Source organism: Lutjanus erythropterus, chromosome 3 (genome assembly GCF_056507025.1).
Source record: "Lutjanus erythropterus isolate fLutEry1 chromosome 3, fLutEry1.hap2, whole genome shotgun sequence".
In the NCBI taxonomy this organism is placed as follows: domain Eukaryota; kingdom Metazoa; phylum Chordata; class Actinopteri; order Lutjaniformes; family Lutjanidae; genus Lutjanus; species Lutjanus erythropterus.
This window is the reverse complement of record NC_139319.1, coordinates 36,685,986-36,713,080: the sequence shown is the minus strand read 5'-3', so window position 1 is coordinate 36,713,080 and position 27,095 is coordinate 36,685,986. Positions and strand designations below refer to the sequence as shown.

The 27,095-nt window shown below is 39.5% G+C and overlaps 1 protein-coding gene across 3 annotated transcripts; it reads right to left on the bottom strand.

Moving 5' to 3' along the window:
- Positions 1 to 5,974: 5,974 nt before the first annotated feature.
- Positions 5,975 to 25,916, bottom strand: mafgb (MAF bZIP transcription factor Gb). 3 transcript variants are annotated; one of them, XM_084716000.1, is made up of 3 exons: positions 25,646 to 25,916; positions 7,872 to 7,937; positions 5,975 to 7,781 (listed from the first exon to the last, which is right to left on the bottom strand). In XM_084716000.1, exons 2-3 carry the CDS (start codon positions 7,905 to 7,907, stop codon positions 7,296 to 7,298), a joined length of 522 nt encoding a protein of 173 aa, XP_084572126.1. In that variant the 5' UTR covers positions 7,908 to 7,937; positions 25,646 to 25,916; the 3' UTR covers positions 5,975 to 7,295. The 3 variants fall into 3 exon arrangements, with proteins under 3 accessions (XP_084572126.1, XP_084572128.1, XP_084572127.1); XM_084716002.1 differs by lacking the exon at positions 25,646 to 25,916 and adding an exon at positions 8,094 to 8,413; XM_084716001.1 differs by lacking the exon at positions 25,646 to 25,916 and adding an exon at positions 8,112 to 8,413 and having other exon boundaries at positions 7,872 to 7,941.
- Between the last annotated feature and the right edge of the window lie 1,179 nt (positions 25,917 to 27,095).

Genomic DNA, 27,095 nt, shown 5'->3' with positions numbered 1-27,095 from the left:
GACACAAGGCACAAAGAAGCTGCTCCATTTCAAAACATGTTTATTGGTCATATACAAAATAAAGTAAGCTGTTTATCAACAAACATACAGTATATACATCAATAAATTAAAAGATGCATCAGACCGATGATGAAACAGTTAATTTCATGATTACCAATACCTTGTCATCATCACTTTACGTATCTACAAATTGCAAAAAAAAAAAAAAAAGTACAATAATTTAGTTGAAGATAAATACTTACAAAGACTGTCACATTTTAAGTATTTTCCCATAGAAAGTACTGTCATAGAATAATTTATTACACCCCATACAGAAATATTACAAAACACAGAATTTTCTATTACAAGGGCTTTTCTGAATAGGGTACGCCATATTCACACAAACTCACTACTTTTCTATAGCTTTAAACTGACCAGTATATACTTTTAGAAACACAAAAATATCCCAGCTCCCGTGAGTAACCTGGCCGAATGCCTACCAGCAGACACATGTGGTTTGATGGAGGAAAAGGAAAATGTTATCAGGAGCAAAATAAAGTTGCAACAAAAAGCACAAGCAAATTAAAATAATTAAAATAAAACAAGTGTGATGTGATACCTAAACTCTGAATGTTATGTTAGAGGCTGAACAACTGATAAGGGCAGGGGCAGCAGAGAGAGTAAGAGAGAGCAGCAGAAAGAACTTGGGAGGCAGAGCAAACATTATTATTGATGAAAACACCAAACAAACGATCAAAAGGAATCCTTGGCTCATTTACTCTCATCGATCGTCATTGGAAGTGGGTGAAAGGGCTTTTAGAGTCCGGTGGCGTGATTCACTAGATGGGAAAAACAAGTGAATGACTACGAATTGATTGGCCAAACAGCAAGATAAGGAGTTAATGATTTGCATCTTATAGAAGAATTTGATGTTTTTGAAGAAGTAGGCTGCTGAGTTAACTCACTGACACTTTGTCAACAAGAAAACAGAGCTGGGATAAGTGAAGTGGCACATGGTTAAAGGGACAGTTCACCCCAAAATCAAAAATACATATTTTGTACTCTTAAACCTAGTGCTGTTTATCCATCTAGATAGTTTTGGTGTGAGTTGCAGAGTTTTGGAGATATCAGCTGAAGCAGCGTCTGCCTTCTTCATATGTAATGGGACTGTATGGCACTTGGCTTGCGGTGCTCAACGTGCCAAAAAAATCCATTTGAAAAACACAACATCAGTGTCACTTTCCAGAATTCAAGACCTGGTCAATCAAAATATTTCACAGATTACTGCTGTGAGCAGTTTCATGTGGGACGTACTTACTTTTTGCAGTAGAATTTACTGGAGCTACTTTCTTTCTACTAAAAAAAAAGTACTTTCTACACAGTAATAGTAGTAGTAACCAGGTCGTGATCCCTGGAAAGAGACATTGCTGTTGAATATTTCAAATGTGTGTTTTGAGCACCACAGGCTGAGTGCCATCCAGTTCCATTATATCCAAGAGAAGGCAGACGTCTCTACGACTGATATCTCCAAAACTCGACAACTCACCAAAACTGGCTAGATGGATAAACACCACTACAGGTAAGAGGAAAAATATAGATTCTTGATTTTGGGGTGAACTGTCCTTTAAAAGTTTCATCAGATGTGTCTCCACTACTCCTCTCTGCCTCTGTAAAATATTTATAGATGTGGTTTAGGTGCGGTTGCTTGAGGTTGTGATGACATCCCTTTTCATGAGGAGGTCATGACCTCTGTACGGGCAATGGAAAATAAGGTCAGCGTGTCTTACAAGCTCTTGAACTGTTAAGAGAAGCCACCTGTCGGCTGATCACAAAAGGTCACTGTTGTCAGCCGATCGTGTCCGCCGAGGGAAAATTCGGAAGAAACTGTGATGCTGTTTAGAGACCTAACACCCTGACTCTACCACAACCACAACATATTCAAATCTGGAAGACAAAAATAATGATATTCAGTTCAACTTGCATGACAGCTACAGTATATTTTGCATTCAGTCTTTGTCTCAAATAGAGATGGATAGAACACATTTGATTTCATGTTTTCACAGTTAATTGTAAGCAACACTTTTAAAAGCAACACATAAGTCAGATTTAAACAGAGACAAACTGGCGCCGGTATTTATAACCATGTATAAACTGCTAAACACTCTGTATATAAGCTCTTTAACGTTGTCACATCACACTGTACCTGCAATTATAAAACAGACAACTTGACATTTGACACGACTACAATAGCGTCACCGCTCCTGTGTGGCAGGAGGTCTAATTTTGCCCTACACAGTTTGCATAATTAGAGATGTCTATTAGGCAGCAGCCACCATGTTAACACACTTATGTTTACACAGTTTTAAACAAGAGTAGCATAAAAATACAGACTAAGTGGACACATTTTGTTTGACAGTGGCACATACAGTACGTACAGTTTGACAAGCACTGAGCAAGTTTGATGTTTTGCTTCAACTTGACACAACCTAATATTAGCAGAGGTTGTTTCTTCCTATTTCATACCACTGAGACCACACACACATCACATAGGACTTGCCAGCAAATAACATCATTCAACAAGTAAATGTAAAGACAGACTGATTGACAGAGAAGAAGAAAGAATATATGAAAAAAATTGTAGAAAATCAAAAAATGGCATCATAGCCGTACAAAACAGGACCTTTTAAAAAAAAAAAAAAAAATACAGAGCACCTTAGAGCTGCAACGATTAATCAATTAGTTGTCAATTATTTAATGAATCAACAATCATTTTGATACTGGATTAACTGCATTGAGTCATTTATAAGAAAGTGTCCAAATTCTCTGAGATGTGAATATTTTCTGGTTTCTTTAGTCCTCTATGACATTAAACAGAAGATCTTTGGGTCGTGGACAAAACGACATTTGACACTGTCACCTTCGGTTTTTGGGAAACAGTGTTCAACATTCTTCACAATTTTCTGACAATTTATGGACCAAACAGCGAATCAGTTGATCAAGAAAATAATCGACACATTAATCGATAATGAATTAGTTGCAGCCCTAGAGCACGTACGTACATAAATGTGCTCGGTGTGACACCTAATAGTTGCTTGTAGCTGAATACCATGGAGTCCTGTGACAATAATATCAGACATTTTTCATTTGACATTTGTAGCTGTCTGATTTCACAGTTTACTGAACGTGCAAATGGTTACCAGTGTAAAGAGGATGGAGAAATAATATTTTAAAATCACAAACCCTTCCAATGCCTTTGCTCGTTGTTGACCTGCTTGAATATTATTCTATATTAATGTAGGGTACACATGAAGTCATTGCCTTCCTTATCTTAATAACTGCACAGCAGTAGGCTAGCTAACTCCGTTTTCTTCACAGTGGAAAAGTAGCAGTTCAGGTAAAAGGCTGCATGTATGTACTGTTTGTTTTTTTTAAATTATTGTTAATTGTTTCTATTTTAATTTAAATCAGGTTTTCCTTCGAAAAAAAAGAAAAGTTTGAGGCAATTGTACTTTATAAGGTAAACCTAACTCTTTGACAGACAAACCATTAAATAGCAGAATACATTTTTTTCACTTCATAAAACACCAAATACATATAAACAAATTTTGCTTCACTTCCCTGACACTTACAGAACAGTCCAAAAACAAACAAAACAGGAACAACATTATATACACATAACTATATAAAATGTACACAGCAAAAACAAATACCTGTATCACACACTATAAAAATAACTTATTGAGGGAGTAGGGGTGATGCAGCCATGTAGGCCCATTGTTTAGCTCACCACATGACCCAAAGCTTGCGAGGCTAACCATAACACTTCCTCCTCTCATCGTCATTTTATCTGCAATAATGAGCTCTTAACGCTGGAAGGACCAAAACGAAAGCCCCAAAGCGCTGTTCAGAAATGCGCGCAAAACGGGTCTGGCAAAGAAAGTGTCAAATTTAGGCTACAAATCATAAGTGCAGCAGACTAGGAGCAGATAAACACACAATCTGCAGTGCTGGAGCTGAGTGATGGGGCCGGGAGGACAAAGATTCAATGATTAGAGAAAGAGTGCAGTTACCCACGGTGTCATCACCCACTTCGGCCTGAAATCAAACAAGGATCAAAGTCATATCCATGAAATAGTGAACATTATAGTTACCTCGTCACATACCTACACAGCACACCACACGCTAGTTCACGGTTACACACACGTGCCTAGTCACTAGAGAAAAAACAAAGCTATTCAGTAGTTAAGCCACTTTTGGTACAATTGCAAAATAGAGAGATACTGTATATCAAACAGATTCTGTTATACCTTTTTTTACAGGTCGTTACAAACAATGCAAAGATAATTGTCTTTATAAAACTCCAGACTCTACCATACATAGACAAAGATTCTTTGAGTATAGAACACCACATAAGACTACTTTTTTTATGGTAAAACGCGTGTGAAATGACATCCCATTTGTGTGACTGGAAATTCAGAGAAATGTCTCTGCTCACATTTGTACTTGCAAAGTGAGCTTTGTGGTTAAAAGCAACAGGAATGCAACAAAAAGCACTTTGATTTGAAACAAGACAATTTAGCTGTGAGTGTAAATAACCTAGATTTTTAGAGTCAGTAGCCAATCAGATTCTAAAACATGTGAATCAAGTAATTAACATAAAACAAATACAAGGACATTACATTTTCAAAAGAATAATGTGTGCAAAGAAAACGAAGATGATTGCAGGCTCCTGTTTTGCAGATCCCTTTTAATTATTTTGTTTGTTTGTTTTTTCTAATATCAAAACTACATATTTTTCTTTTTACCCATAGTGCTATTTATCCATCTATATTGTTTTGGTGTGAGTTGCCTATTTTTGGAGATACTGACTGTAGAGATTTCTGCCCTTTCTTGAGTATGATGGGACTAAATGGCACTCGGTTTGTAATACATTTGAAAAATTCAACAGCAGTGTCTCTCTCCAGAAATCATGATACTCAAGATGATCCACACACATTGTTGTGAGCAGTTTCATGTAGGGACTACTTCCTTCCTATGGTAGAATCTACCGGAACTATGTTCTTTCGCTTCGAAAGAAAGTTTCTACATGAAACTGCTCACAACAAGGTGTGAGGATTATCTTGAGTAACCGGGCCATTACTTGCGGAAAGAAACAGTCATTGCTGAGCGTTGAGCGTCACAAGCTGAGTGCCATCTAGTCCCATTATACTGTAGAGGACAGACATCTCTCCAGCTGATAGCTCAAAAACTCCACAACTCGCACCAAAACAATCTAGATGGATTAAAAGCACAGGTAAGGGGGAAAATATTTATTTTTGATTTTGGGTTGAACTGTCTCATTAAGAACATGAACTGCCCAGTCACATAAATGGGTGTTATTAATATTATTACTCCTGATGGGTACTACACAGCTCATACAACAATGCACAGCGAGAGTTAAATGCTGCCATAACCTGATTCCTGATTGGTCAGTGTATCCCATTAAGCACAGGTATACAAGCAAACGCCTGCATTGAGTCTCCACGGTTCCTCATGTCCTCTTGACTTCTTCTTTATGCATATCATTAGGAGACCAAGGCACTTGCCCTTCCAATTTTCTTGAATCTTGAATTAATGAACAGAAGACTGTTTTTTCTTAATTCAGCTCTGGTGTTCAAATGTCCATTTCCCTGAAAATTCTTACAAACTGAGATAAGGTCAGTGACGTTCAGTAACTTTATCTCTTTTTCTCTATAGTATGTTGTGTGTTCTGTTTTTTTTTTTGTTTTTTGTTTTTTTTTGGTAATTATCAATTGCCACCCCCTCCCAACCGTTTTTCTGTTAGATCCAGGAAATACTGTATGTAACAACTGGAAACCAGTTGAATTTGAAAAGTGGAAGGACAGAGAAAGAATAAGTAAGAGAGAGTTGAACATAGAAAGTGAAGAGATCGTAGAAAAAATACAGCCAAATAAATATAGCAATACCAAAACAAACACGCGCCACAGAATTTCACAGAATTCCTGATATATAACAATTGACACACAAAGAACACATTTTGGACCTCATGTGAATGACAACACAGTACAAAACAGTAGAAATACAGGTACCACCACTGTGTAATATATATCTTTCTATAGTACTTTTCTCAAAAAGTTCTTGGCTGGGTGGAGTGAGATGGGATGTCTCTGCAGGTCACATGAAATCTTGTGTATTCTTTTGTTTACTTGGGGACCCATCACTTTTTGTGTCAGTCTAATCCAATGACTTTCCTATAACTAATACATTAATACAATCTTTGTGATTCTATATGTAATACATGTGTTCAAACATTATTGTTGGTGTGGCAAATTTTAAAGAGATAGTTTGGATTATTTGAAGTGAGACTGTATGAGTGACATATCCATAGTCAGTGTTTTACCTGCAGTAGATGGAGAAGCAGAGAGGAGTCCCGGCACAGGAGTTACTGTACTGCTGCGGTGAGGGTCAGCAGAAAAATGTAGTTTCGCAACCTGACAGTGGCCTGCCTAAAAAAAATGGTTTAAGGGTAAGCTATATTTAAAATATTTTCACTGCTTAACCTTGCCATCAGTCAGCTGTTTATTTTACTACCGTTTACATAAATATAGCATACACTTAAACAGATATTGATTTTTTTCTTTTTTAGGTCAAAACTTTGGCTAAATAAATACATTTTTCTGCTAACCCCCTCTGCAGCAGTACAATGTTTAGATTCCATGCCAGTACTCGTCACTGCTTCTCAAAACTGGGGGTGTTGACCACCATCTACTGTTGCTAATACACTGACTATCGACAAGTACACCATTCAACTCCACTTCAAATAATCTGAACTATCCTTTTAATGTTCTACATCTTGGTTCAGGCAAGCGACCACTTCAAAGAGAGATCTAACAGCAGTAAAACTCGACACTGAACACTTGACCGTAAACAAAACTGCATGATTTTTCCAAAGTGTTTTGTGCATTGATGTTTTTGGATTTTCTTTTTTGTCTCTGGCCCAGAATAAAATTAATCTCAAATTCTTTGACTTTTCCAGGCCCTCAGTGACCATAGGAACCCTGTGTTTCTGTCCTGTGCTAAATGATCATGCACTGACCAAGGGCTTGCATCTTTACAGTCTCAATGATCTTCCTCTGCTGCCATCTTTTCCTGCAACTGCACTGATCTGAGAGACAGGTGACGGGGAACACGCTGAGGCGACGTGATCGAGACTGCCCAGCTGTTTGAAGTCAGTGCAGGTGGAGGAGAGGCGGCCAGCAGAGAAGAAGAATGACTCTGCTGCAGCTGAACTCCACCCTCATCTATCTTTCCCTCCCTCAAGACCGTGCATCTGTTTTTGATTTCACTATTGTGATCACGCTTGTCGCTGTTGCCACCTTACCCGGTATGAGTGGACCAATGACTGACGATGGCACCCCTCCCCCTCCTCCACCCCCTCCAGCCCTGACCCCAACCCCGACGGTAGGGCTCCGTGCCACAGTCCTGGCGAACGTCTGTAATGCCTCATATTTAGACCGCAGAGCGTCCAGCTCAACACGCATCGAAGCATTCTCATTGGCCAGTTTGTCCACCTCCTGCTGCAGCTGGGCCTTCTGCTTCTCCAGCTCCTCCTTCTGGGTGACTCGTTTCACCCGGCAGCTGGCGGCATAGCCCCGGTTTTTCAGCGTGCGCCGCCGTTGCTTCAGTTGGAGGATCTCCTCTTTGGAGAGGCCTCGGAGGTGCTGGTTCAGCTCCCGCACCGACATGGTCACCAGCTCCTCGTCTGTGAGGCTGGTGCCATTCTCCCCCGGCTCGCGCTTCACCTGGAGGACACGGGAGGAAAAAGGGGAGTGAGGCAGACACAAGACATATCAAATACAGACAATTCAATGTAAAAAAAATCTCTGTCTTACCTTCAAGGCTTTATTTCCTTTGTTAGTCGTCGTCATGCCACAAGAGCCTTGCTCTTCTGAACAGACCTGCGGAGACGCAAGAGAGATGAAAGCATGAGTGAAGAAACATCATAAAATACAGCTGAAGTTCTCAGTTGACAGAGAAGAGCATTAAAAAATATTAAGAGCAATAACTCTTCCTTGAGATCAATAAAAATATAATAAGTGTGTGTCAGTACCCACCTGGACCAGTGGAGACACAACAAACTGAAAGCTACTGCTGGGACACTGTTGTGTGAGCATGTTAAAGCATTATGCATCTGTGTCACAGTGCATGAGTGAAAGTGACAAACAAACTTTTCTTTTCTTAGAATTTCCCTGACTTCCTGTTTCCTGGTGGTTACACCGACAGTGCCCACTACCTTTGTGCTGTTGAACTCTTATTGGCTGGTTTTAGGCCAATAGGAATGAAATGAACCTGAAAGAAGAGGAAGTGGTAAAATCTGTGGGAAGGACTCAAGGGGAAAACCAACTGTTGGAGCCCTAGCATGCACACACACAAACGCACACACACACACACACACACACATGAACACACGCGCACACACACGCCTTAACCGAGACTGTCGCATAAAAGACTAGAGAGAAGCAGAAAGAAAGACAGATATAGACTTACACCTACTAAGGTCCAAAATGAAGGCAAATGTCCGTTACATCATGATTAGAGCCAGACAAATATATCAGCTGACTGATATTATCCCAATATTATCTGCTAGATATTGGCCTATCACAGCTATATCAGTCTATATCAGTACTAGCATATGTGTTGTCAAATATGCGCCAATATGAAAACTTTTCTGACTGTGCGCTGATGTCATTTTCGACGATAATGTTATTGTTAAACTGTAAAATATCTTTGTCTTTGTTCTGAGTGTTTGATAGCCACTTTTGAATGATTACATTATATATTCTGTCTATTATATTCTATATAAGAACATCAGCTGATATATATCGATCAGAATTTTTTACTTCCTAATATCAATATCAGCAGTTGGCCCAAAAATCTGTTATCGGTTGGACCTCGATCATGATATAATGTTGTCTTTTCCTGGTTTTACAGGCTACATAACAATGAAGTGATGTAACTTTCTGAACTTATCAGACTGTGCTAGTTGCACTCATTATATCCATACTACTGATGATTATTTACCAAAAATCTCCTTGTGCTAATATTTTGTTGGAGTACCAATAGTCATCCCTACAATATTGTTGTAATATCAATGAATTTCCATACTAAAGTGTGTATATAAAAAATATTATATTAGATTTTATCCATATAGTCCAACCTTAATACACATTTGCACCAAAGTGGAAACAAGAGACAAAGGATGGAGACAGAGCAGTGTGAATCAGAAGTCAACAAAGGGGGAGCCTGGAAGTGCAAAAGATGAGATCAGTCCTTAGAGCGCACAGCTCCACAGATGAGCATCTCCACAAGCTCTCAATGAGACGCTTTGTGTGGTGCGTTGGTCTGGCTCTCATCTCTCAGACCTGTGTGTGTGTGTGTCCGATAAAGTGTGGCTATTGTTGCTGCTGCTGAGCGATCATCATGAGACCAGTCATGATGACTCAGCAGATTCCTGATCTCACTCTCTCCCCTCCCTCCCCACCTCTCTCTCTCTCTCTCCTCTACTGCCGCACAAATTTCTGCTCTCCTCTGTCACTTTTACCCCCCTCCCTCCCAATTTCTACACCACTTACAACCCTCTCACTCCTTTCATAAAAGGTGAGGGTTTGCCCAAAATATAGCTGCAGGCAACAAGAGGACGTGCTTGCATGTGATTGGCTGTCTAATGGACAAGTGAAATGCAGTTGTTACCACACCTGATAGTGCTGAATCAGAAGTTCAGTTAAACATATTTGCTGATTAAAGACAGCGTGTTGGGTCCTGTATGAATATACAGTCACACATCAGGGTCACTTTAAAAAAGTAAAATATATAAACCAGTTACTTGTGTTCAGTCATTCACATGTTGGGTAATTTAAAAAGTAACGCCAAACAGATATCTTGGTTGGCAGATGTTATTGACCTGATATTGGCCTGATATCTGTGTATTGGTATTGGTATGTATATTGTCTAATATATATATTTTTTTTTACAGAATATAAAGCAGATTTTTTATTTCTCAGTTTTATAGGCAGAATTTTATATGAAATTAATGATTTTTCTTAATTAAAATGGCTCTATTTGTGTTTTTTTACTAATAGTTATTTAAAATGACTAAAAATCTAAATGTTTACTGTTTCAGAGACCTTTTTTTTTCCTATTTTGGATTTTATATATTGAAATGAAGAATCTCAGCTCTATCTATCCTATCTATCCTTACTCATATTGGTATCAGCCCCAAATCCAATCCAATTCAGTATTGGTCGGGTTGAATTAAAAAGCTCCTTGCTTAGAGAAGTGATGAAATTTAAGTGACATGAAGCAACACATCTGTTCTCATTTCATTCTTACTCTTTTCTATCAAAAGGCTTGGCACTGAGCGTGCCAGTGAGCCTCCCCCACAATGCACCTCTGCCTGTCTGTCTGTGAGGGTGCGCGAGTGTTTGTGCAAGCACTGCCACAAATCCTACAGTTATAAATAGCTGTAGATCAAAGAAAAACGTATACTACATGCATGTACAAGTAATCGTGCATGCATACAATGCACACCAGATGCACAGCAAGTCAAAACTCTGTCAAAGATTCAATCAAATGATGAAGAATTTGGGAAAAGAGTGATGATCGGCTATGATGGAGCAACGGCTCTGCGTTATTTGGGGGTTAGGGTCAGTCAATTGCAAATGGTCATTCATTTAACTGTATATTTTGAGCTTCCTCATAATAAACAAATGTCTCCCATCCCTGTGTACCATTGACTGCAGTCTTGTGTTTGGTTGGGATGCAGCCTCCCACAGCTGGAGGTGCATCATCGCACAATAGATGGATCAAAGACATGAAGACTGAGGGTGGCTGTTGGGGGTGGGGGCAGTGAAGAGACAGGGAGGAAGAGGGGAAAACAGAGGGGGCAAAAAGGAGGCTGTTTTCCTACCAGGCACTGGTTTATTTCCCCTGTGCCCAAAACTCCAACCCCCTTCCCCCTCAACCCCATCTACATACAAACAAAAAGCAAGCAAACACACACATACACATTCCCCTGCCGCCATGCCAGTGGGGCACAATAAAACACACATGTAAAACGGTCGGTTGCAGGTACACAAACATGCCAGTGTAGTTATGTTTAAAGTGCTAAACAAAGCTTGATACGTGCAAGAAACTGAACATAAGAGTACATGAATGGTTTGGATATTTTATTTCATACTTGACAACACATAATTATGATGTGAGGGAATGTTTAGCTGTCTTAGATAAAAACAACCAGCAAATGGAATTACTGCAGGTGCACAGAAGGTATGTGTCTCTATCTGTACAGATACAGCCCCTGCGTAATTATTTTTAGTTTATGCAAACGTCTTAGTGTCAGATATTTTGGCTTACTTTTACTGACATGTCCTATGTAGTAATACTCATTGCTTAATCTTTCCAGTTAATGCTATAATTTGTAACATTCCTGAATTAAAATGTCTGAATGTACTGAGAATATCAGTCCTCTGCAGCAGTCCTGGTTCGGTTCCACCCTGCGGCCCTTCGCTGCACATCATCCCCCATCTCCCTCACTGCTTTCCTATCATGTCTTCAGCTATCCTATCAGATTAAGGCAGAAATGTCCAACAAATATTTTAAAAAATGCCTAAATCACATAATTTGTTGTGTTGTGTACTTACATTATGCCAAATGTTTCCAGCAATGGTCAAACCCAGAGAATTCTGTACTTTGTTCAAGGTAACGGTGGGTTTCCTGCCAGTTGCAGCTAGCTGATATAACACAGGATACATCAGCAAGTGAGAAAACAAGTCAGTTGTTATAGTCACTTATTGTTTTAATGTGCAGAATTTACATACTGTGTTAAAGAAGCATAAGCACAATGTCCACAGTTCACTTTCAGACAGTTGTTGCATGTTGTACTCCTCTCTCTATTCCTTTGTTTCCCATCTCTTTTATCACCTGTCCATTAAAAATACCCTAAAAAAAAACTTAAGTGATTAATGATATAAAATGTTGAAAAATAGTGGAAAATGCTCATCTTAACTTCCCAGTGTTATCGTCAAACAGCTTGTTTTAAGATTTTATTATAATTAAGATATTAAGTTTAACATAATAGATGACTGTTTAGGGGAGCTACAACCAATTCATAAATCAAAGATTTATTGGCAGAATATGGCAGAAATAGGATAGAACCTTCATAATTATGTTTTGATTAGTGTGTAATCACCTGAAACTAAGAATTGTTGTGTCTTCATTAGATCAGAATGAGACGTTTCTATCTATAGATGGCGCAGGTCCTCTTCCATGGAGGGCCCCAAGTTTCTAGGTTGTCAAAAATATTGAAGTATTGATACTTTTCCAGTACCATATGTTTAAAACAATACAATATTTCTCAATTATAGTATCAAAAGTACAGAAGCTATAAAAAATATCTAAGTACTCATTCAATACCTCAGTTCAATTCAGTCTTTATTGTCCTGCTTGAAACTGGGCCTGCAGCAGCAAAACCTGATACACCGGAGTGTTCATTAACTTTTTCTGTACCTGCACTATGTGCAGGTTGTTCCTAAAAAAAATCCTATTTTGTGTGCCAAGGGCTTTTTTTTTTCTTTTTGCCATGGTATCAAAAGAGAGTCTAGAGAGGGCCTTTCACATTTTTCATGAGTTTCGTGGCCACCTTAGGTTTTTCTACAAGGTTGGAAGGGGAGGGTGAGATGAGGAATTTGCGATCTGCAAACTCACCACTAGATGCCACTAACTCCTACACAAGATGAACTGATTATCAGTATTGTTATCAGTTATTTATCTAATCAGTGCACGTCTACTTTATTATTACAATAGTTATAGCTAGCGTAGTGTTAGTAGTGTACACTTGGGGAGCAGGATGGTGCATTAAGTTTGGGGGTTATTTCATCAAGGTTAGACAACAACAAACGTGACCTACACCACAACATTTAACTGCAATAAGCTGTGTGTGTGTGTATGTGTGTTCAGGCCATGTGTAAGTCACCCAGGTTAAAGATCATCTGCTGAGCAAAGGCATCGCCATTCATCTTGGGGGTACGGACCCAGACACACACACAAATGTGCACACACACACAAACACAAAGTGCCAGAGGTGTCCTTCCCATAATGCTTGCGGGGTGGTCGCTGCGGTGTGGTCAATGCCACAGTCACTGTTGCTACAACAGACAGCTTTTTTGCTGTGGCAGGCTGTATTTTTATGGAGCAACCACAAGAACGCTGACGACTCAAGAGCAGAGCTGCTTACAGTTACAGCGGAGAGACAACACACACATACACACACACACCCTCACACACACAAACAGAGGACAAGGCATGGGGACAGGGATGGAAGAAGAAGAAGAGGTGAGACATGGTGGAGTAAAATACGGCTGGAAGAGAAGAAAAGATAAGACAGTGAGGATAAAAGAGGGCGAGGATTTGGTAGGATAGCAAGGTGAAGACAGACTAGGTAAGAAAGGAAGGGGGGGGGGGGGGGTGCTGGTGCTGGTGGTGAAGGAGGACTGAAAGAATGCTGACGTCTCCAGAGCTGATTAGCGTTACAGCGGAGACATCACACCCACAACCGAGAAAAATGCTGAGTATGGAGGGAGAACGGGGTGGGGGGTGCAAATGACAAGGGAGAAAGAAGAGAGGAAAAAGAGAGCGGCAAGTGAGTAGGGAGGAGGAGGGGGGGCAGAGGTGGGGATGGAGGGAGAAACGGCGATGAGGAGGAACACGATGGGGGGGGCAGAGAAGGAGGAAAGAAGAGGGGGTGGGAAAGCGTTTGGGTGAAAATGCATCCTCAACACATTTGTAAGAGCTTAGCTGTTGGGTATGGAGGGGGGAGTAGGGGGGGTGCAGGGGGGAGAGAGGGGACCAGGGAGGGAGGAATGGATGGAGGGGGATTGGGGTAGAAAAAAAAAACCCTGAACTCAGCAACGACCACGACTAAAACCTCCAATTAGAAAAGTTCTGAAGCTGATCCAGTGCAATGAAACTACTGCTGACCATCTCTGTCTCTCCCCCAGACCTTCTGCTCTCTGCCTCACACACACACACACACACACACACACACACACACACACACAAAGTCTCACATCCTGTCTTGTTGACAAATCAAGTCTTGGAGAAAGGATGAAAACAGGAGTAATAGTGTGGCAGGAGGTGAACACAGCGATCATGGGGCTTATGAAGATAGATTAAAGACGTACAGCACGACTACTTTCTCTTCATGTAGTGCTGGCGAGTACGATGCTGAACTGTGTGTGTGTGTGTGTGTTTTTGTGTGGCTGGCTTCAGACAGAGCTCTAATTAATCTTGTTTGAGAGAACCTTTTGCTCCAGCCACTACCACCGCACAGAGAGGAATTTCTTAGAAAGAGACTTCCTACTTAAAAGCTGGTGGCATGCTGCACAGACACACACATGCAGAGAGAAAAATAAATAGCCAGATTAAGCGCTTCAAAAACGACCCGGGGGCTGGTGTGTGTGGGTGTACGCGAGCATAAACAAGCCAGCATATAGAGAATGATCAAGAATAGATTGTAAGAGTCACAAGTCGTTTTGTGATGCAGCAGCAAGTCTGTCTTTATTGAATAATCCCAACATAACAACTGCCTTAACTGCGCCTCCTCCCTCAGGCAACTCTCTGAGCAATAATGGAGAACACAAAGGATGGCAGCCAAGTGAGGCAGTGAAGACACACTGGAAGACATAAAGAGAGCAAAATGTACAGAGGTAGTGTGAATTAAAGGGGTAGTTCAGATTATTTGGAGTGTGGTTGTATGTATAGTTTATAGTAACAGAGAGGCACACCAGCACAAGAGAAGCAATGAACTGCTGTGGACAGGGTCAGCAACAAAGACTATTTTAGCCACTTAAAAAAGTCATGGCAAAAAAATCAATATTAGTTGTGTACGCTGTATTCAGATCATTTTCCCCACTTTACTTTGCTGTCAGACAGCCTTGTCCGATGTTAAAAGGTCATTTTACAAGCCAAGTATCACTTTCTCCAAACCAACCAAACTCCACAGGGAAAATCAGTAATTTCACCTCACAGAGCACAGGAATTACTGGTGTACTGCTGCCTTGATTATTTGCATTTTTGTGTGACTCAATGAATCCAAACTCATTTTAAAACACAAAATTCACAGAATAACACAAACACACTAACAGGTTGAGGCAGACGTACACCCACACCTTTGTGTTCTGCTAGATATAATCACTGATTTTGCATATGGAGTTTGGTCACTTTGGATTTTGGCTTGAAAAAGAATTTCTGACGGCAAAGTTAAGTGGTAAAAAATTCTAAATATAGCATACAGCAAAAATTAAACTGATACTGATTTTTTTTTAGTGGACCTTTTTACGTAAATGGCTAAAATAACTTGTGTTGCTGACCCTGTCCACAGCAATGCTCTGCTTATCTTCAGAGCCAGCTCCCCCCTCTGCTTCTCCAAACTGGGAGTGTGCAGACTGGCATCTACTGTAGGGAATACACTGATTATTGATAGCTCATAAAACCCCACTTAAATTTTTCCAAACTACTGCTTTAACACCTCTGAGCACCACAAAACCCCAGCTCCTCCTGGTTGCTGTCCACCTCGTCTTTTTTAAAAGAAAGAGGGAGCAGTGCTCACGCTCATTGATCTAGTGTGGGCCGAGGGTGTTGAGGGAGTTGGTAAATAATTAACGACGAGCGCTGTGTGGAAGCTAATTGAGAATTAGGAATCAGATCGGCGATAATGGCAACCTGTGTATAGAGAGGGGGCAGGCTCACAGCAGAGATACAGGGCCATGGAGAGCTGGCAAGGGGGAGAAAAGACACCAGTTTGAACTGTGTGTGTGTGTGGGGAAAGAGCAGGAAGCTATTAACTGGGAAGTATGCAGAGCGTGAAATAAGCATGATAACACAGACAGACAGAGAGGAAAGCAGAGGAGATGGAGAAAACACAGGGAAAGTGAAGGAGGAGACTTGCAAAGGAGCAAGAGCCTGGCCCCTCATATACATATTATAATATATGGAGAGAGAAGAGCGATCACTTTCACACTTTTCTGAGGGTTCAAAAAGGGTATTATGTGTGTGTGTGTGCGTGCGTGCGCGGGCTGGTTAAGTTTGCGCGAGACAGTGTTTGTGCAAGTGTGTTATTAAAGGCGAGAAAAAGTCCTGGCGTCGACACGTTTTTCCCATTCCAGGTAGTAAGTCGGAGTGTGATGACAAATTTCCCAACACAAGCAAAAAAACTGCACTGTCAGGCAATTGAGCTCTGGCTCCTTTTTTTCATAAGTGCTTTTTTTTTAAGAGGAGAGAAAGCATGTACCGTAGGTTAAGTTGGTTCTCTCTTTGTCTGAGTAACAAACAGAGGGTGTGAGGTTCACAAGGTAAGTTAAATGACATATTAGTTTTTTTTTTCCCTGGGACGCTATGTGGTACATCTCTGGTCAGCAATATTAACATGAAACAAAGAAAAAGTAAATTAGGGGGTGCATTCATCATTATCAGTCACATTAATGAGGAAATATCATCTGAAACTTATCGGCAAATGTTTAAAACCTGAAATTAAAGGAGATGTGTCAGTGGCCTTTTGCACTGGGATATTCATGGTGACCATTTTAAGGTTTGCCAGTTGTTGTCCTTCATTAACAGAGGTATGACAGGCATTGTCACCCACATAAATACACACACACTCACAGGACCACAGTATGTTTGCATGTGCATATTCTACTGTAGTGGTGTCTCTACAGTACAAAGTATTAGTCTCAAAAAGTATTAGTTGCTCTTTAACTGTTCATGTTTGATAAATTATCAATAAAGGTTTCTGTTTCACTGAATCTTCAGTCTGAATTCCTCCCAACTCCTGCTCTGTCCTGCTCAGTGGTCACAATCACCTCTACAAGGGTTGCAAACTTTGTGCATTTTTGTTAACAATATTTGAAAATGCAAACAATCAATTAATCAATGATAATCTATAAGATCCAAAACATTTCTCATATTCAGTATTGTCTGGATTTGTTTTGTCTTTATTCAACAAATGGCTCCACCAGAAGTGCAATTACTGCCATGACTATTGATTAAATATTAAGTTGTTGCTGTAACTAATGATTATTGTAATCATCAAATAATCTGTTAATTATTTTCTCAACTAATCAATTATTCATCAATTTGTGGTTTGGTCCATAAAATGTCCAAAAATGTTGGCTGTTGTCCAAAGCCCAAGATGATGTCCTCAAAGGTCTTGTTTTGGCCAAAACACGAATATTCAGATTGCTGTCAGAGAGGTATAAAGAAACCAGGAAATATTCACATTTAAGAAGCTCTACTAAATATCCATGAATACATTTTTTTTTGGGGGGGGGGTGGGGGGGGGGGCATTTTATGCTCTTAATGACAGGACAGCTGAAGACATGACAGGAAATGGGGAGAAACAGTAGGGGAATGACACGCAGCAAAGGGTCATGGAAGGGAGTCGAACCCACAGCCGCTGCAGAGGACTCTCAGCCTCTGAACATAGGGTGCACGCTCTACCAACTGAGACAAACATCAGTTACAGTATAATTTAATATATACTTTACATATGTTTATGTGGGAAAATGTCAAATGAAGTTGCGCCTCCAGAAGCAAAAGTAAGAAAAACAATGTTACAAACCTTAGGTTTATTCTGATTAAAGTGTTTTTTTTTCCTCATCTCCAAGGCTTCCTCTAAGAAACTGTCTGACTTCAGCGTTTTGTCTTCAAGATGGTACCATTAAACAAATCTGGTTCTTGTCTTCCAGCTTTGTAAGCATCAGAGCTGATTTTACTGGTTGGTGAATCAATTAGTCAAACAGAAAATTCACCTGCAACAACCGATTAATAGTTTAATTTATTTTTTAAGTAAAAAGGTAAAAAAAAAAAAGAAAAAAAAAAAAAGGAATATCATCATATGTGCAAATATTCGTGGCAGTGGTTCATTAAACGCTGACCACTTGCAATACATGGCCCTACATTTTATAGGCAAATGAATAATCAATTTAATAAATAAAAAAAGATGGCAGATTAATTATTGAAAACAAAGCACAATTCCTTTATTTTACACTAAAAATGTCTCCCATCAGATGTCATGGAGGCATTTTGTTGGCACTATACATTCTATATAGTCTTCATGTATGACATTTTACTTAAAACATAGAGACCAGTTTTCAACTACAAGTGAAATATGACTTTGGAGAAATACCTTTACACTAATCAATATCAACTCTCCTTCGACCTACAACCGCACAAATTATCAAAACAACAAAATAATTTTTTGTTTTAGCTGGGTGGAAAGAGGTCTCAGACTGAATATCTACCAGTTTTTAACTGGAAATCAGTGAAATCCCAGTTGGTACTTACTGGATCTAGCAAGCTTTGTCTACAAAGGTCAAACAGACAGAGAGAGAGAGGGTGAGTAAAAAGACTCCTCAGATATTTTCATTATCTGTATAAGTAACATAAAAATAAGCAGCAGCACCCAGAGAAGATCGACATGCATAACCCTTAGGTTATGCATATTAGGTGAAGTGGTTAAAAAATGATTAAAAAAGTTCAACCTGACAACACATTATTCTGTTTCAGAACTGCTCTAATGTGTGGTTTTCAGTGTGACCAGGGGAATTAAAATTCGGTGGGAAACTGTTGTTGCACTGAAATAATTTAATGCCACAGGTGAAGGCAAAGAGCTGGCGCCACAATTGAGTCACACACATCTTTGTTCCCTCTTTTTGCTCCTTGGCATTGATCCACACTCTGTGTGTGTGTGTGTTTTTTATTGAAGAGGTTCAGAATTTCATATCATCATACAATTCTGGGATCGTCACACTGCAGTTAGAAAATGCGGCAATTTGGCGCATCGAGATGATGCAACTGGTAGACAACCGCTGGTACGGATACTCCTGTTACCAGGGCTTTGCATCTCCACGGCTACATTCTCAATATCTCAACACTGCATGCAAAACAAAATCATTGCTTTGCTATGGAGCGTGTGTGTGTGTGTGTGTGTGTGTGTCTATTTGTGTACATGTGGGAATGAGAAGCTTCCTTTAACTGGAACCTTCTCAAAAAAGCTCCAAAATAAATCCAGATGTCCTTGGAAGGAAAACATGAGAACTTGACTCAAAGAGTGCCAACAGAGTGATTATTGATACGGAGCTCTGTAATATCGGTGCTTGAACACACCACAACCATTTTCAGGACAGAGGCTTTAATCAATAAATTGAGACACTTAAACTGAACGTAAACTTGTTTCCCATTTCTTATCCTTTTGACTTCTTGTGCATGTTGCAAGGGGATTTATCTTGATTTTGTACTTTTTTTCAGTTCTCAGGGAGGTTATGTAAATAAGGAGTCAAAACACTTGTGGAGGGAAGGTACATTTAACACACACGCAAAGTCAAAAGAACACAAGGACAAGCAGCACACTCACACGGAAGCAGGAAAAACAGTGGAGCACAGCAATGATTATGCACCAGATCTGCTTACACCATATTTCATCATTACTGTGGAGAAAAAACACTCAACTATTGATCTGCCCCACTGCTTCCTTTTCTCTCTGACTCTCACCCACTCTCCGCTTCAGTCTTTTATTTCTGCTTTTACTTCTCTCTTTTTACTTCTCTCACTCTCAGAAATTTGCAAGCATAACAAGACTTTTCTGAAATGGATCCCAGTAGTAAACAAGATCATAAACATGCAGCCGCTACTTAGAAATTATCTCCACAAACACCAAAGGCTCTCATACACAAACAAACGCACACACACATAAGGTGGACACAATATTGTGAACACCTGTGCAATCTAATGCAATCCAGTGCTATAGCTCTGCAACAGACGCATCCTTTGTGAAGCTTCTTCTTTAATGCAATCCCAGAGCGGGGATGGATAAAAAAACAAAACAACAGGAGCATGTTACAGTATAATAGGGGTGTCACAATTTCAATATTACATAAAAAATTGATCAGAAATTAACTTTCAATTTTAGCATTCAAAGGCAGAATCGCTAATTCTCCTTTTTCTCTGTACCACTGTCTATTTGTGGTGTCTGGCGTGTGTCTGAGGTTAAAAAAAAAAAAAAAGAAGCAACACTTAAGAGATGACAAAATATCGCTTACTGTCTGTTATCACTTGACACTATGTGGGCTTTTTTTTTTTTTTTCTTTGTAAAGAAGAATTTGGAAAGAATTTGGAAATGTAAATGACAGGGCATAAAAGCAATGATCTGTTGATCTTTACCAATCAAAACTCCATTGTCTAACAATGACATAGCTGTAGGTACAAAAAAATTGAAAAATAGAATTGAATCGTGACCTTAAAATCAAAAGTCAAATAAGATCATGGATTTGGGGAATCCTGACGCCCCTACAATATAATGTTGTGCATTAGGACCATTAAAATTCTAAACCACATAAACACCTCATTGACAGTTGAAGCTGGGTACTGAACCTTAAACTGTCAAGTCCCAGGAGTCGGTACTGAATTATTGCTCAGTTCCTTAGTCTTGTTTGCTTGTACTTTAATTACATATTTCCCAGGTGTACAGCTGGGTGATATGGACAAAATCAAATATCACAAATTTTTGGTGATTTTCCTCAATATCGATAGGGATGTAGGGATGATTACTGTGCTTTCATGAAATATTAACACAATAAGATTTTTGATAAATAAACATCAGTTATGTGGATATAATGGCTAAGAGGGAAAAGAAAAAATAATAGAATAACTAGAGCAGTTTGTGCGTTCAGATAATTACATTACTTTTCTCTTCCTTAAAACCAGGAAATGACAGCACCTCTCCTATATCATGATATAATGATATCCAGAATCTAAGATATCACAATATAATATTGAATGTTATCAATGCCCAGCCCTACCTGGATTACATTGAAACTTAAGTTTTCAAGTTTTTTTGTTTTTGTTTTTTTACAGCTGCTCTGTGTCGAGACAAAATTGAACACTGATGCATTTCAGCTGTTTACCTTGTTTTGTTAACAGGAAAAAGGGAAGCTTTGCAGAAAAGAAAAAAAAAACCTAACCTATTAAAAGTAAGCTATCAAATAAAACTATGTTTTTGGTATCAGTACATTTAAGACAAGGCTATAGTATTTTACTACATTTGTAAGTGACCATCTTTTTGTTATATTCTAATAAAACTAGAGCTGAAACAATTACTTGATTAATGGATTGACAGAAAAAAACACCAACAACTATTTTGAAAATCCAAGAATCGTTTCATTCATTTTTCAAGCACAATAGTGAAACTGTCAAATATTCTCAGATTCCAGCCTTTCAGCTATGAGGATTTACTTTTTCTCTTTGACATACGTCATTGTAAATGGAATGTTTTTTGATTTGGATTGGATTGATGACAATGACAGTTGTGGCCTAAATTAAAACACAAACTAGACAAAGTTTTTAAAACAATACTTATCGATAACATGAGTAGAGTTGCAGCTAACAACTGCAGCTTCTACAATTACTAGATTCATCGATTAGTTGTTAACTATTAAATTTAATTGTGATAAAATGGGAATACTGTCTAGTTTCTTTACTCTTCTATGACAGTAAACTGAATATGTTTAGGTTGTGGGAAAAACAAGACATGTGAGGACGTCACCTTGGTTTTGGGGAAACAGTTATCAATATTTTTCAACATTTTATGACATTAATGGACCAAACAACTAATCGAGAAAATGAATGACAAATTAATTATTAATTAAAATAATTTTAATTGCAGCAGCCCTGCTATTGCAAAATGCAAAAAACAATATTGAGAAATGTTTATCACAATTTCTTTAAGTTCAGGCTGACATATTTAAACACTCTACAACCCAAACATATTTGATTTACTATCAGAAAATAGAACAAAAACAGAAAATTCTCACATTTGAGAAGCTGGAAGCAGCTATTTCTTAGCATTTTTGCTAATAAATAAATAAATAAATAAATAAATAAATAAATAAATCAAAAAATAGAAAAACAAAAAAACAAAAAAAAAAGACTATTAAACTAACAATAACTAATCATTACAGATGAAATAGTATTAAAAAATTCCTGTCCTTATTATAGTTAATAAAATCGGTACAGTTTTCAGCATTGTCGTGCTATTGTTAAAATGTGCTGAAAAGGTTTAAAAAGTACTGATGTACACTCTGAAATCATTTCACCAAATTTTATATGGAAAAACTCAATGATTTGATTATCACGCTTTGCCATGTCACTGTTTCCAATGATGCAAAACAAACAAGTTTTCCAAAGTGCAGTGTTTTAACACAGCATTAATGGTCATTACAATTTGAAATGTAGTACCTGTCTACAGTTTTAACGTGGTTCATTCCAGGTATTCAGTTATTTAAATGATTGCAGATTAATTATCCAATTGACAAATCAATTATTCAGCTAATACTTTCAGCTCTCAACATGAGTGCATCTCTTCCTACCAGACAGAAAAAAAAAACACTTGTCAGAAACTCATGTCCCATCCTTCCTTCTTCACACCAAGAGGAGGCTTTACACAGTGTTACATCAACTTGACCCCTGTGCATGCAGAGAATCAAACAAATTTATATGATGATCACTAACACACACAGACACACACACCTCAGATGTAGTAAAAAAGAGATGTTACACTCAGGACTTCCTCCTGAAGAGAGAAGCTTCGGGTCAGACATTGTTAAAGGATGGAAAGGAATCAACTGACAAGGGCAAAATGTTGTAATGGCCAACTGATAGTAAAATCACTTCCCTTTGCTACATCTTCTTTCTACATCTTGCAAGAACTCACACACACACACTCTTTTTAACCTTGGTGCTTAGACACACACACACAGCCCCTAGAGCAACCAGATCTTAGCATCTTATAGGTGTTTTAGATCTCCTGCTCACTTTTGCACGCTCTCTCTCTCTCTCACACACACACACACGCACACACACATGCACACGACAAGGCAAAGAAACTAGCTGTGGTAAGTAACAAGTGAAAACGCCATCTGTCAAGCGAGAGCGCATTTGCTTCGCCTCAGCATTTTCAGGGGAATGCCTTGAAGACAAAAAGGTCCTTGTTCTCAATCTCTCCGCAAATCCCATCTCTCATTCTTCCTCCCTCTTCCTTCATCCCCCTTGCTCCGCGCGCCTTGCCGCTCCGCCACCATCAGCAAAGTTGCACACATAAGCATTGGTCAGCGTTCAATTACCGTGAACACCAGGGAAGGATGGGGAAAGTACTTGACAGAGAAATGCACTTCAAGCACTGATTAAATACTGATACCAAGTATAAAAAGTTTAGCCCCTTGGTTGTGTATGTGTGTGTGTGTGTGTGTGTGTGTGTACACGCAATGAGAAAAGGAAATGGGGGAAAATGTGTGTGTGTGTGTGTGAGAGAGAGAAATACAGTGGTGGTGGTGGTGGAGGGGGGGCTGGGGGGGGTGCTCTTCTCTCCAATACTGATACAACTGTTTCATCATTATGACCCTCTATTACAGTACTTGCCAACTTGCTTACTACATACTTTTGATACACTCCGCAGAGTGCTGACTCTAACTAAAGCTGCTGATATGGAGTCATTAGGGGGTGAAGTTTCTGTTTTTCTTGAGCCCACAGAGCTTCCCTATTACTCTTCAGTGTTTAAGAGTTGCAATGCTCATAGGTTGCTACCAGGCAGCAGATAATGGCCCATCTACAGGAGATCAATCAGAGGATATTCCATTGCACCGCATTACAGTTCATTGGGGTGCTTTCTTTTTTTAGCACAAGTTTCTGTGTGGGTTCATGAACAATCAATACTCCTCCCCTCTACGTTTCATTTGTTTTTCTCCAAATGTATTTAAAGCTACTACGAGGGAGTTTCATAATGTGTTAATTTTGGAGGCAAAAGTGGTAGTGTTTCCTCTGCCATAACCACAAAATATAGTATCAAAAATAAAATGATCTTAAGACAAATCTCCTCCTGCTTTTAGCTGAAATATGTTTTAAAAATTAGTTATAGTTATACCTATAGTCCTTGGTATGGACGGCCCCTTTACTGACAACCAACCAATCACTGTCAATCTCGTACATTTGGCGGAGTGATATATATATATATGTATATATCTTGCGGAGTCTTGCATTATCATTGCAACTTTCAGGTTTTCACAAGAAGTGCGTGAGGTCACTGCAAGGTATCGGGACAGCAAGTATCTTTGTTTGACTGTGACTTGGAAAATATTTTCATATCTCAAAAGTAAAAACAAAAATAATTTACAGCATAATATTTATCTTGTCCGTCTGTACATTCTTCCCATTTGTCTTGATTGAATATATCTATGAGCCGGCTGAATAACCAAGCCTCACTGAAAACGGAACAAATTTAGCACCAATGACATTTTAAACGCCCACACGAGCTCTAATTATCCCATAAACACGTCAACATCCACTACATGACCGGGCCTATTTATTTCAGAGCCAAGCCCCCCCAATATAAACCGAGCTCTTCCTTCCTTCGCTCCAGACCTTTGTCCGCCCGCCTGCCGCCGGTGCCATGTTGCCATGGCTCCCTCATGCCTCCGCTCTGCTCGCGCAAACCGTTGAGAAATAACATCGTTGTGATGAATCAGCATCTCTGCCGCCAGCCCGGCCGGTGTACAAGCACACCGATTCTCTCCGTGAAAAAAAAATCGACAGCACAAGTCACTTAAACGTAAAATGTTAACAGACACATGAAGCGAAGGCAGGCCTGTCGGAAGAGCAGCGTCTGACACAAAGCAAATGTCATAACAGTCGCTCCGCTAGGATATAACTAGCTATATACACTCTCTAGCTAGCCGCTGCACGTTTGACAGTTACAAATACACCACAATGACAGCTGCGGCTGCTTATTGTTGTCGCCGCGGCTTTTATTCATTAATTTCACTTATGTCACGCAAGTAGGCAAACAGCCAGTGAACGAAAGGTTACCGCAAGAGTCAGTAAAACAAAATAAAAACCCCAAGTAGCTGACTGGCCGTCTTACCTGTGTAGATGTGCTACACCAGACGAGTGAATGTGTGAAGCGACAGCGGCTGGCTCCCAGTGTCCGTCCACCGCTGCTGCCGCTTCAGCACCCCGCACACAGGGGACAGCCGGGGGAGCTAACGTGGAGGTTATGTACGTGTTGTTATCGCCGTCTTAAGTTGTTACTCTAGGTTAATGACTTCCTGTAGCTTTTGTTACTTTCCAGCTATTTAGTAGCCACAACACAAGGGAATCCCCGGCCATACCAACGGCACAGACTCTCAACTCCCCGCAAGGTCTTCTAATTCCGACACATGGCTTCTGTTTTAAGCTTGACAGCCAGCGTACACCCCCTTTGTCTGTGTTATTATGAAAGCACCGCTTGGTCGGTCGGCGTGGCCGTTCGAGCGACCGAGCCGGGTCTCGGAAGAGTATGTACGGGTCTGGGATGACGACCGGATCGTGATGATTCAGCACTACTACACCGCTGCCCTTTAAACGGCGAGTTCGGCTGAACAGGACAGCGCAGAGCCGCGGCAGCGCACGGCAGCAGCGACGGGCGCCGTGCACACTCAGCAAAACAACACCGCTATATTCAGCACTTAAAAAAAAAAAAAGAAAGAAAGAATTTCAGTTTTGATTCAGATATAGCAAGCTGACTCACCAGAAGTCAAAACCTTTCGCCTTTCGCCCACCGCACCTTCCGAAGGTTGGGGTTCGCCGATGGTCGGTCGACCCGGTGTGGAGAGAGGCAGTTGGAGAAATGTTTTTTTTTTTTTCCGCTCACGCCTTCTCGCAGCTCTCTAGATATATCCACTCCTTCCTCGCTTGTTTTAGTCTATGGTCGGAGGCGCCAGACGTCAAATGATGTTTGGATCACATGGTTTCATTCATGAAGGATCAACGCAACACGCATTTAAAGAGACATGAGACACTACTACTGTGTGATGGACTGTTGTAACAACAGTCAGTGTGTGACAAGGCAGCCCCTCCTCCATGCAAATGTCTAAACTTAGAGCTAACATCTGAAGTACTGATTGGCTCCAACAATAGCACAGAGTGAGGGGATGAAAAAAACATAACATCTGATGCTGTCATTCTTATTGATCACTTTCAGAGAATTTTATATTATTCTGAGTTAAATACGACACCACAGTTTAAGATTATGTTGTCCACATTTTCCCACATTTGACTTTTTAGTGATTTTATTAAAAAGTTACAGCTATACAAAATTACATGCATTTTTTCGTTTGTTTGTTTTAAATATTTGTTAAACTTATATGGCTGTCTTAAGAATTTAAGTTGATTCAAAACAAATACTCTTTTCTAGCCAAATTAACTCAATATTAATTCAGCTGTACTTGAGAAAACATGTTCAATAAACTTAAGATATTAAAGGGATAGTTTACCAAAAAATGAAAAAAAGAAAATTCAGTCAGATTTAAGGTTAGGTTAGTTTTTGAGTCCACAAAACACTGCTGGAGTGAAAAAACAGCATTGCAGAACTGACCAAACAATTTAAGTGACTGATGACTAGTTTTCAAATTAAATAAAGAACCGAAAAAAAAAAAAAAAAAAAAGTAAAATGCCCCCATACTACTTGTCTACTCCTCCTCCTAAATCCAATCTTCAATTGGCATGAGCGCTGAATTTTCATTTTTGGGCAAACTATGCCTTTAAGTTTAACCATCAACTCTTCAGTCACACTGACAAACATTACAAATTAGATTTCTTATTCTCAGTTTGAAAAGTCAGTTCTTCATTTCACACAAAGAACAAAGAACTAAAAGCAGCAGCTGCTCCTGTTGGATCTACTTTATTCCAGCATTGGCACAAAGGCCATCGCTGCCTCCAAACATACCCAAATTAACTCCTACATCCTGCCCGATTTAACTCTGTGCTCCAGGGACAGCAGATTGATAGCTTGGTCAACTTTCTCCTTCCTGTGTTTTTCTACATAGATATTCTATATAAAGACATATAAAAGTGTCATATATTCACATCTTAAATTAGTTAATGTTAGCAAAACACTAGCTAACTAGAAAGCTAATCTGCATCAATCATTAGCTAGCTAGTTAGCTAGATTTTTGCTAAGGTTAACTAACTTAAGATGT

Excerpts from the sequence above, each read along its gene's own strand:
- mafgb (XM_084716001.1), bottom strand. The coding sequence starts at position 8,170 with ATGCATAATGCTTTAACATGCTCACACAACAGTGTCCCAGCAGTAGCT. Across the intron at positions 7,942-8,111 it reads GCAGTAGCTTTCAGTTTGTT|GCAGGTCTGTTCAGAAGAGC; the intron begins GTGTCTCCACTG and ends TCTTGCGTCTCC. Across the intron at positions 7,782-7,871 it reads AAGGAAATAAAGCCTTGAAG|GTGAAGCGCGAGCCGGGGGA; the intron begins GTAAGACAGAGA and ends CGTGTCCTCCAG.